At 38.2% G+C, this 12,362-nt stretch overlaps 1 protein-coding gene across 1 annotated transcript in view; it reads right to left on the reverse strand.

The window, feature by feature from the left end:
* Nucleotides 1-1,946: 1,946 nt before the first annotated feature.
* LOC109028482 (uncharacterized) overlaps nt 1,947-12,362 on the reverse strand; it is a 37,579-nt gene continuing 27,163 nt past the window's right edge. Inside the window, exon 3 of the mRNA XM_063708775.1 lies at nt 1,947-2,176. Coding sequence (XP_063564845.1) covers nt 2,043-2,176 — 134 coding nt within the window. The 3' untranslated portion in view covers nt 1,947-2,042. The remainder of the gene's footprint in view (nt 2,177-12,362) is intronic.

Genomic DNA, 12,362 nt, shown 5'->3' on the forward strand with positions numbered 1-12,362 from the left:
GCCTGTGATTATCCCTATGGGTGTTCTCAGTTGATTGAGAAATCAGTGATGCTTTTCTTCTAAGTGGAAGCTACCTTCTTTATATCATGATTTTTTAAAAAATCACTGTATGTAGTACTTTTTAACCAGCCATGGTGCATTGTGTTTATTTGATATTTAGTGTAGTTAAAAATTATTCACTAACACTATGATTTCTTTTTCAGTTTGTTCCACTTTATTTCATCTTCATTTTTATTAAAATGTAATTAATAGAATCTTATAAATAAATCTGTTTTGTCTAATAGATGAAGATAACTGAATTTTCAAAAGCATCAAAGATTTAAATAACTGAGTTTGTGGTTTTCACTGACACCTTTATAATTAAGAAATATTAAGAAATTACATACTAAATAATGGCACATTCCAAATAAGATTAGTCTTCCCTTCCAAGTGGTGAATTCAGCAGTATTTAGGACAAGCACTGCATAATTTGAACACTAGAAAAATGTCTGTCTCCTTCTTTCATCAGCTTACATTTTACATGAGTTATTCACAGCTGTCTGTTTCCATTCTTTAACTGTAATAAAACTTTGCCATTTAAAAATTGGTGAAGAATAGTCAACCACCTCTCTCCCTATAAACTAGCCCTTGTCCATATTTTCAGCAAAAGTATTATGTCTATTAGCATAACCATTGGATGAATCTAAAATATTTTTAAACAACATTTGTCTAAAGACATTTTTAAAAGTTTAATGCCTATGCCCTACTCTTTTCTTGACCTGTTTTTTTGGTTTTTCATTATTTTTAGTATTTTTTGTTTGTCTATTTGTTTACTTTTTTTTTTTTTAATAGAGATGGGGTCTTGCTATGTTGCTTATGCTGGTCTTGAACTCCTGGCCGCAAGCGACTCTTCCACTGTGGTCTCCCAAAGTGCTCAGATTACATGCATGAGCCACTAAACCCAGCCTATTTTTGGTACTCTCATCATTCCATTTTGACTCTTCTTTCTTTTACAACATCCTTTACTCATTTTCCCCTGGGGAGGTTTTTGAGTTTAAATTTAACAAGAAAATTAAATATGATAGGGTATATTTTTCCTTGAGAAAGTACAAGTTTGGCTCAAGTATTTGTCTGAATAAAATGCAAATACTCAAAGCAAATAACAAAATTTGTTAAGGGTCTGGAAGTTTACCCCACATACAAACTAAGAAATTACTTACACATTTTTATGGCTGTTGGATGAAGCTACAAGACCCCTGGGCCAGAGATGTAGAACTATTTATTACTTACAGTTATGGGACTACTTATTACAGCAATTGCACCCATTCCCCAAGCCCCAGTTCCCACATGGTAACTTGAAGAAAACCAAGCCACTGTGGGTTTTGTTTAAAAGGAAAAAATCCTGAGCTTAGGGAACTCAAATACTTTATAATAGGCAGTAAGCATGCTGGCGTATTGCTCTTGAGGGAAATATTCTTTCTGTCTTTATGTCTCTCCCTTTTTCTCCCCCAAGGCTAGTCAATAATGCAAATATCCTTGAAAAGATAATCTATAACAAAGGCATTCTCTACCTCTTATCACAAGACATACAGAAACTTAGGAAGTCCATGGAGAATTGCCTCCTACTAGTGATCACATTCCTTGTACATGCCATTATGAATTCTGACTCATGTGATGCTCTGTACCTACTCTCAACAGATTTAGGCAAAGGATATATGAGGTGTTCAGCAGTGTTTGTTGGATAAATGTGAGCCATCTCAAATAATTTTTAGTAAGTAGAGTTTGTAAAAATAATAAGTAATTATAAGTAAATATATTTGTTATTTCTCCTCCAGTCCTACACATCATATTCCATTAAAACATGCTATACTCTAAAAGTAAATATTTACTCACTGACTACAAAATATCCTTTATTTTATTTTCTTTCCATTTTCTTCTGTTATACACACACACACACACACACACACACACATCCTATCTTTCTCTTGGCCAGAGAATACCTACATTATTACTAAAAGTTTAGCTATGTAGTGAATGGTTACAGATGAGTAGCTGATATTCTGTTAAATATTCAAGGTGTTCATAGCCCCCAAATAAGTTTTTTTCTTGTTAATCACACTTCTCTTCTTCTTCTCCTTCTCCTTCTCCTTCTCCTTCTTTTTCTTCTTCAGCAAACCCAAAAATCCACCTGTTAAGTCTAGGGAAAACCAAAGAAAGTTAATATAGTGGTACCTTTTTTTTGGCAAAACTGCTCTATTCTTTAATGATATGAAGCAGTCACACATATCTGGCTACTGCATAAATGTTAATAGTGTCTTAAGTAGACTTCTGAATTAACCCTGTGTTTCAGACAAGACAGTACAAACTCAATCCATCTCAGAAAGGAATCCATAGTAGTTAAAGAGGGAATTTCACAACATTCTATAGGAATTCCCCAGCTCCAATAGTTCTAATCTTTTCAAAATCCTCCTTTACGTGAAACCCGAAATTTTTCTTGCAACTTATTAAAGCTCTTTTATTACACATAACTCTGATCTTCCTGCCTCTTTCTGGTCCCACATTCCACTTGGATTCTCCATACTCTCACTGTGGATTCCATGTATGTCTGCATGTTCAGTGTGCTGAGCCCTGAAATGTGTGTGTCTGGCATTGAGCCTCTGATGAGAGACTTTCTACTTCCCTCAATGCTGAACTCCCTCCTCTTCTCTGGCATCTCTTGTCTGCAACCAGGGAATGGGAGTGACATCACTAAACATGTAATGTGTGTTGTGCTGTGGGGTCAGCTAAAGGGTAATTTCTAGGAAGCATGCCTATTCAGAAGACAAACTAGTGTTGGCACTGAGCAGGGGCACTTACTTAGCAAAATGATGCATTTGAGATGACATTTCTGCAGAGTACATAGTGCTGGCGATCTCACGCACCAGCCATGCTAACAGTTGGCATGCTAGGGTTCTTTGGGCACCTCAAGTGGCTTCTTCATGGATGAGAAATAGCAAAATAACGAGATTTAGCTAATGGTTCATCTTGAATGAAAGCGAATACGTGCTGTCAAATGAAATACTCTTGGCATCCTGAAAAGCTTTCTTCTAGCTCTGCACCTCAGAGTGAATGTGCCCAGATATTTTTCTTTGGGATGTTTTAAGGCTAAAACCCAGGCTGACCCTCGCAATAAGCAATATTCCTTCTCCTAATCCAAAATGGGTGTGGGGCAGGGGAAGCAGTAAGAACAATATGTTGAAGAAGAAGAAAAAGAACACAAAATAATATATCTCTAAAACCATCATCCAGTCTATGCAAGTGATGAGACCTAAGGATAAGCTATTAAATAATTGTATCAGTTTATCCAGCTTTTCCCCCACCCCTCACTCCCCACTTTTCTTCCCTGCCCTGCATTGTTTTTGGCATGCCATTTATTTACCTGGATAGTCTTCCCTTCTTTTCAGTAATCAAAATCCAACTCATCTTTAAGTGTCTAATTCAAAAGTCACAATCCATAGGATGGCCAATACTAACAGGAAGTACTTATTCAATAAATTTATTTGAGTGCCTACTGTATGCAAGAACCTGGACATAGAGCCCTGAAGAAAGAGATGCAGTTCCTGGCCTTAGGGCATGGCAGCATCGACTCCTCTTCCAAACTCCTACAGTCTTTACTGTAACTCTGACTCATTTGTGAGGTGGGATATACTTCTTTGTATTGTGAGCCAATTTTTCAAGAGTGACCTCTCATTTTCGCAGCCAGATGAGCGGTAACTTGTGTGCAGGGAGTTGGAACCAAAGCTAAAGCAGAAACACCTCGGTTTGAATCTCAACTTTGCTATCATTATTTTACCTCTCTGCAACTCAGCATCCTTTTGGATTTCCCCAACTTTTTATTTGGAGAAATTTCAAGCCTGAAGAAAAATCGAGTAATACAAAGAACACCCTATATACACGTTACAGAGATTCATCAATTTGTTTTACCTTTTTTTATTTTTTTAAGAGATAGTCTGTCTATGTTGCCCAGGCTGAAGTTTAGTGACACAATTATAGTTCACTGTAGCCTTGAACTCCTGGGCTCAGGAAATTCTCCCGCCTCAGCCTCCCGAGTAGGTGGGACTACAGGCTCAAACCACTGTGCCTAGCTAATTCAACATTTGTTAACATTTTGCCACATTTACTTTTCCCCTCTGTCTCTCTTTCTCTGTCTCTCCATGTGTGTGCATACACACACACCCCTGCAACATTTGATAGTAAGTTGAAGACATTAAGACACTTCACTTTTAAAGTCTTTAGCATGTCGCTTATAATATCAAGAATATTCTCTTACACAACTACACATCATTATCACATTTAAGACCATGTTTTAAAATTCCCTTTTGTACCAACAATGTTCCTGATTGTTGATTTCAGTCAGGAAGACGACAGGGATCACGTATTGCTTTTGATTTATCATTTGTCTTTCATCTCTTTTAATCTAGAATAGTTCTCCTATTTTGCCTTTCAAGACATTGACAGTGTTGAAGAGTTGTTTTTAACAGTTGTTTTGAAAAGTTGTTTTGCAGAATGTTCCTCAAATTTGATTTGCCTGATTATTTATTCATGATTCGACACAGGTTAAATATTTTTGGAAAAATATAGCTGCAGCTTTCTTATCTGAAAAATGAAGATAATAAGAATGCAAATATACCTAGAAGTTTTGTGAGGAATGTAAGCCTAAAATAAAATTCTAAGCCCCCCCCCCAACGACCAATTGAATACACCCCTCCTCTTAGCCAAAGGCTTTCTTAATTAACCTGAAAAACTAGTGCAGGCCATGATGGGAAGAGGGAGCTGGACATGCCTCATTATACCCTCCTCCCTTTGGGATCCAGGCATAGCTGACCAGCATTAACACCAAAACAGAGATCTTAAGACGTCTTGTAGCAATGACAGTAAATTCCAGCCTGACTCTAATATAGCATCACATGACAGATAGCAGGCCTTGAAAGAAGTCCAAGTATTTTACCCTAAAATATATTTCTTTGACATATTTTGTTTGTTTGTTTGTTCGTTTGTTCTTAAGATGGAGTCTCGCTCTGTCACCCAGGCTGGATTGCACTGGCTCAAACTAGGCTCACTACAACCTCCACCTCCCAGGTTCAAGCGATTCTTCTGCCTCGGCCTCCTGAGTAGCTGGGACTACAGGCATGCACCACCACACCCAGCTAAATTTTGTATTTTTAGTAGAGATAGGGTTTCACCATGTTGCTCAGTCTAGAACTCCTGACCTCAGTTGATCTGCCCGCCTCAGCCTCCCAAAGTGCTGGAACTACAGGTGTGAGCCACCGTGCCCGGCCTCTTTGACATATTTTGAAATGCCCTGCAAAGCTGTCTGTTATGGGGAAAGTCTACATTCTGTAGAGAACTCCTTTCCCTTTCCAGGTCTTTTCCTCCATCCAGGAGAGAATTACTTAAGAGTCTGGCATCTTTTTAAGTCTGATAAGAAACACTTACACAATCTATTCTCTCTGAAGCCTGCTACCAGGAAGCTTTATCTATATAATAAGAACCTAGGTCCACCAGGCGTGGTGGCTCACGCCTGTAATCCCAGCACTTTGGGAGGCCGAGATGGGCGGATCACAAGGTCAGGAGATCAAGACCATCCTGGCTAACATGGTGAAACCCCGTCTCTACTAAAAATACAAAAAATTAGCCGGGCGTGGTGGTGGGCGCCTGTAGTCCCAGCTACTCGGGAGGCTGAGGCAGGAGAATGGCGTGAACCCGGGAGGCAGAGCTTGCAGTGAGCCGAGATCGCGCCACTGCACTCCAGCCTGGGAGACAGAGCGAGACTCTATCTCAAAAAAAAAAAAAAAAAAAAAAAGAACCTAGGTCTCCACAACCGCTTATCTTAACCCAGACACTCCTTTCTATGGATTCCAGATCTTTAGATGAACTCTTTTAATCAGTTGGCATTTGGAAAATCTTTGAATCAATCTATGACCTGGAGCCCACCGCCGTCTTTCGAGTTGTCCCACCTTTCTGGACTGAATCAATTTACATCTTATATGTACTGATTGATTTCTTATGTCTCCCTAAAATGTGTAAAATCAAGCTGTAGCCCAACCACCCTGGGCACATGTCATCAGGACCTCCCGAGGCTGTGTCATGGGCATGTCCTTAGCCTTGGCAAAATAAACTTCTAAATTGATTGAGATGTGTCTCAGATACTTTTTGGTTTACAGAATTAAATGAAGTAATGTAGATAAAACAATAGGCAAATAGTAGGCCCTCACCAGATGTTGGGCTCTCTCCACACACTTTATAATTTTTCCTTAGACCAGCAATTTGGCCTCAAGGTTATTTCAACTCAGTGAAATTTTCCAAAGAGGGAATAGAGATTTCCCCCGGGAAAACACTTTTTGGGCATGTACATGGCTTTGTGGATGAATGTCTTTGGTAGGCCTACTTCGAAATGCTGCCATCCTTGGATATTCTAAGAAAGATGTCAGGCCAGACACAATGAAACTTAATTACCTCAATGATAGAAGTAGAGCTGAATAAATAAAACTGTGGTTTCAGTAAAATGAACTAGAGTTACATAGAAAATTTCTGCCTCAATTCTTACGGTTAAAAAATGTTTCTGAATCTGTTTGTCTACTTTATTTCAATATTGCAAACAAAAGTAATACTTCTTTAAAAGTTGGGGTTTTCCAGCATCATCCTTAGCAATAATAGTTTTCACTAAGCAGAACTGTAGATGGAAGCGGGCCAGGAAATTGGGCTTAATATGTACTGCTCCAGAACCACAATTAGGAACCCACTTTAAAAAAATTTATCTGGGTTATTGTCATGGCATTGCTTCTCTTTTAAACAGAAAAAATAGTACAAGAGGAAAAAATCCAATTATTTGAAGGCTCCAGTTAGTTGAGTTCCATGCAGCTCACTTCCACAGTCATTAGTCTATTGGGCTATAGCTGGGCAAACTTCAACTATGGAGAGATACTCTCTGATCATCTACCTGCAGTGTGGTGGGTCATGTCTCACAGCATGTAATCAGTAACTGCAAATTACCCATATTTCAAACAAATGGGTATTTGACAATTTAATAAAGTACTCTGTCAACATAAGAGTTAACAACATAGTCAAACCAAATAAAACATCAAACAAACACAATTATAACTAAATTATAAACTGATTAGGTCTCTAATTGTTTCCTGGGTATATTTCTTATGCTTGTGTAGGCTCCTTGTGGAGTCTATGGGGCTGTGGCTTTTCTTTCTTTGATTTTCTCTAAAAAGCCTACTATGATACAACAAAATTATGATGTGACATGTAATCAGGCCTGATTATGACTTTTAAAGGCCTAAGCATTGAAAATTTTGTGGTGTTCCCTCCCCCAATGTATGATTTAGCATAGAAACCTTGCTAAAATTCATATAGTCATTACCGACAGGGATATGTTCTGAGAAATTCATCATTAGGTAATTTCATGATTGTGCAAACATCATAAAGTGTACTTGCACAAACACAGATGGTATAGCCCACTACACATCTAGGCTTATGATACAGCTTACTGCTCCTAGCCACAAACCCCTACAGAATGTTACTCTATCGAATACTGTAAGCAGTTGTAATACAATTGTAAGTATTTGTGTATCTAAACATAGAAAAGCTACAGTAAAAGTATGGTGTAAAGGAAAAATGATACACCTATACAGTGCAGCTCCATTATAATCTTATGGAGCCACTGTTGTATATGTGGCCTATCATTGATCAAAACATCATTATGTGGTGCCTGAATAGCAGCTATAACAAAGTCCAATAGAGTCTCATTTTTGTCTTTCATGAAAATTACTTTGATGTTTATATATCAATTTCTTGAGCAACCCTAGTTGTTTCTTTTTTCATGCTCCTATTTTATTGATACTTTTGGAATGTGTAGCTTGCCTATTGGGTAATCCAGGACTGCTTATAATAAAACAACATAAAAAAGTAAGCACAACACACGGCATTTTATATACCAGTGACCTGGGGCAAATGTCAACAACAGGTTCCACCCTAGGTCACTTCTCTTAAAGGAAACGCTTCATTAAGGTATCAGTACACTATTGATTAGCCATAATAGTCAATTTGTTCTAGAAAATAAAATTTCCTGGATGATGTGAATATCATCACTAAGATATGCAGACACTAACCTCTCCTCTTAATCTTGCCCAAGTCAACGAAAGTCCTAGAAATTGAAAAGTTTTAACAATTTATACCATTTTATTGTTGTATGAATTTACTTAGAGTTGAAGATGCCTAAGAAAGAAAAAAAGCAACAAAGGGTTCAGTGTTGTAAAATTTACTTCTACTGACAGAACAGTTTTTATTCCATTTTCATATTCAAAGTATCCATGAGTGTTATAGTTCCCCTCAAGCTGATATAACCCATTTACCACCAAATTTCAAAGTTAGAGTGAACTTTTTACAGCACTCTCATTGCAACTCTTGGTTTTCAAAAGCCTGTGTCACTATTTGTTTTATTTTTGAAAGCAAACATCTCCTATCAAAATTCTCATGCATCATCTAAACTGTGTATCTCATTGTGGTTGTGTGCAAATACACCGAGTTTAAAAACAAATATGATTTTGAATGACACTGTGTTGCCCTAACAAAGGGAACACTGTCCATCTTCCCTGACAGCTTTCCTCTAATTAAAGAGGCCCTGATGCCCCACAGAATGCCAGACTCCTTAAACACTCCCCTCCCACCCACTGCTTTCACTGCACAAACAGTAGAGAAAACAATTTGTAGCTTACTGGTCTCCTTCCTAGAAGAAAATTTAATAACATCCCAGAAGAGATGTAGAAGCAAAATTTCCTGATGGGACATACATTACTTCTTTTAAACTACTACTGGCTGTGGGATTTGGTTAGAAACAGGGTTTTCTTAACCACCATCTCTGAGCTGTCAGTGTGGAGTTGGCCTCATTTTTTGTTTTTAACAATGGCCTCTCATTTATTTTATCCACACTGAGAAATCATCTTTGACATTCCATGTTCAAAAATCTGCCTCTACAAAAACACAAAAGCTGAGAGATTATTTCAAGATAGAAAGGACAATGTCAACTTTTTCACTTTTGAAATCTCATCTTCAGGTGGACATTTTACACAGCAAAGATATGTACCAAAGACGTGCTGGTACACACTAACCTGTGTCTATACTGTGGCCACATTGTTCCACATCAGAGCTTACAAGGGAAAATTTTTCTCTGTTTCTCTAAGTTTAACATAGGTCTCTGTTTACTGAAGCTTCTATCTAGATCACGTTGCTTGTGCACACATATCTATACACTGTTATAGAAAGAATGCAATAATACCTAACATAGCACCACCCTGTTTCTTTTTCTTTTTTATTTATATAGGTTTTTTGGGGAACAGGTGGTGTTTGGTCACATGAATAAGTTCCTTAGTGGTGATTTCTGAGATTTTGGTGCACCCAACACCCAAGCAGTGTATACTGTGCTCAGTGTGTAGTCTTTTATCCTTACCCCCTCCCACCCTTTTCTCCAAGTCCCCAAAGTCCACTGTATCATTTGTACGCCTTTACATCCTCATGGCTTAACTCCCACTTGTGAGTGAGAATATATGATGTTTGGTTTTCCATCCTTGAGTTACTTCACTTTGAATAATGGTCTCCAGTTCCATTCCAAGTTGCTGTGAATGCCATTATTTTTTTTTTTATGGCTGAGTAGTGTTCTATGGTGTGTGTGGGTGTGTATATATATATGTGGGTGTGTGTATTTGTGCGTGTATGTGCATATATATATATATATATATTTATATATATATAAAACAATTTCTTTATCCGCTCATTGACTGATGGGCATTTAGGCTGGTTCCATATTTTTGCAATTGCAAATTGTGCTGCTGTAGACATTCGTGTGCAAGTATCTTTTTTGTATAATAACTTATTTTCCTCTGGGTAGATACCCAGTAGTGGGATTGCTGGATCAAATGGTAGTTTTACTTGTAGTTCTTTAAGGAATCCCCACACTGTTTTCCACTGTGGTTGTACTAGTTTACGTTCCCACAGCAGTCTAAAAGCATTTCCTTTTCATCACATCCCTGCCAACATCTATTATTATTTTTATTTTTTGATAATGGTTATTCTTGCAGGAATAAGATAGTATCTCACTGACACCACCCTGTTTCTACTTTCTTTCCATTTCCTTATAAGAACTGTTTACTCAGTTAGAGGCAAACCATAACACACTTTGAGTTAAGGCAAAAGTAATAGCAATAGTAACACTCTACATTTATACTTTATAGATTCCAAAAGAGTGCATTCATATTCTGTCACTTGGCCTTCACAGCAAGCTGTGAATCATACAGCTGGTAAATATCAAGGGGTAACATTACTGGGTATATACCCAAAGGATTATAAATCATTCTACTATAAAGACACATGCACACATATGTTAATTGCAGCACTATTTACAATAGCAAAGACTTGAAACCAACCCAAATGCCAATCAATGTTAGACTGGATAAAGAAAATGTGGCACATATACACCGTGGAATACTATGCAGCCATAAAAAACAATGAGTTCATGTCCTTTGCAGGGACACGGATGAAGCTGGAAGCCATCATTCTCAGCAAACTAACACAGGAACAGAAAACCAAACACTGCATGTTCTCACTCATAAGTGGGAGTTGAACAACGAGAACACATGGACACAGGGAGGGGAACATCACCCACTGGGGCCTGTTGCAGGGTGGGAAGCAAGGGGAGGGAGAGCATCAGGACAAATACATACATGCAGAATTAAAACCTGGATGACGGGTTGATAGATGCAGCAAACCACCATGGCACATGTATACCTATGTAACAAACCTGCACATTCTGCACATGTATCCCAGAACTCACAGTAAAATAAAATATATATATATATATATATATATATAAAGGTGTAATACAAAATCCAATTTTCATGCTCTAAATCAAGGATCAGCAACCTTTTTTCTGTAAAAGGCCAGACAACAAATATTTTAAGCTTTGTTGGTCTCCCTTACAAAGAATCAACTCTGCCATTGTAGTGCAAAAGTAACCATAGACAGTATCTTAATGAATGAGTGTGACTGTGTTCCAATAAAACTTTATTTCTCCTAAACAGATAGTGGGCTGGATCTGGTCAGTAATTTGGACTGTAATTTGTCAACTTCTATTCTAAACCACTATGCTTTAAAAATCTGAGAAGGTAGAAATCATAAGACATTGACAGGTAAAAAATATTACTGGGCTTCAAAGGAGGGAGACATTACAGCTTGGGTTACCAAAAAAGGCTTTATAGTGGAGGAGGTGATTTAGTGGGGTTTGAAAGATAGGTTAGATCTATCTACATGTGAACACCAGAGCTTTGGGTATCTCATGCAAAGAGAATAATGAGAGTAAAATTATGGAGACAGGATATGGAGTGGGGTACATAGAGGAAGAAGAGATAGTTCAGGTTGACTGAGAAACAGATATGTAGACCAGCGAGATAAGAAAAGTGGGGATTTTGTTGGATGTGATGGCTCACACCTATAATTCCAATGTTTTAGGAGGCCAAGGTGGGAGGATCACTGGAGGCCAAGAGTTCAAGACCAGATGGGCAACATAGTGAGATCCCATCTCTTATAAATAAATAAATAGATACATAAGTAAGAAATGTGGGCCTTTCATTAGATAAAAATATCTGGAACTGAAAAACAAGAGTTTTATTTCATAGAAAATTGGAAACCACTACATGTTTGTGAGGAGAGGGGTGGCATAAGAGAGGGAATAGTTATATATGTTATGCTTCTTTATGATGATGAGAGACAGTTGTGCCAGAGGGGTCAAGAATTAGCCTGGGCCATCATGAGTGAAGATGCATTTCTGGTCATTGCAGTAAACTAATCTGACTGGAAAGGGCCCCAGTGAAACACTTGAAAAGTTTCCCCCACTAGAGTAATGAAATGAGAAGACATGTTCCCAACTGCCTACACAATGAGTGGAAAAGGATCGACTGCAAGAATCGGAATCTCAAGGCTAGGTGGTGGATTCAAACTACTTGCTCATCACCTGTTAGTCAGGAATTCAGGCCGGGCTTCGCTGGGTGGGCTCCTTCTGCTCCACTCGGGGCTGGGCTCATTCACTCCCTTGCTTTCAGCTGGTGGCTCCAATGGGCTGAGTAAGATGGAGAGGGCCAAGAAATCTTCACTTTCATGTTTAATTCATTGATATGCCATTTCCCTCTATATGTAGACAGCATGAGCTTGTCCACCACATAGTGGTCTCCAGTTAGTTATGCTTCTAACACGATGACTGGCCTCCAAAAGGGAGCTCTCCAAGTAGTGAAAGCAAAAGTTGGGAGTCTCATAAGGCCAGTCTTGGAAGTGATGCAGTGTCATTTCTG

Source organism: Gorilla gorilla, chromosome 1 (genome assembly GCF_029281585.2).
Source record: "Gorilla gorilla gorilla isolate KB3781 chromosome 1, NHGRI_mGorGor1-v2.1_pri, whole genome shotgun sequence".
NCBI lineage: Eukaryota > Metazoa > Chordata > Mammalia > Primates > Hominidae > Gorilla > Gorilla gorilla.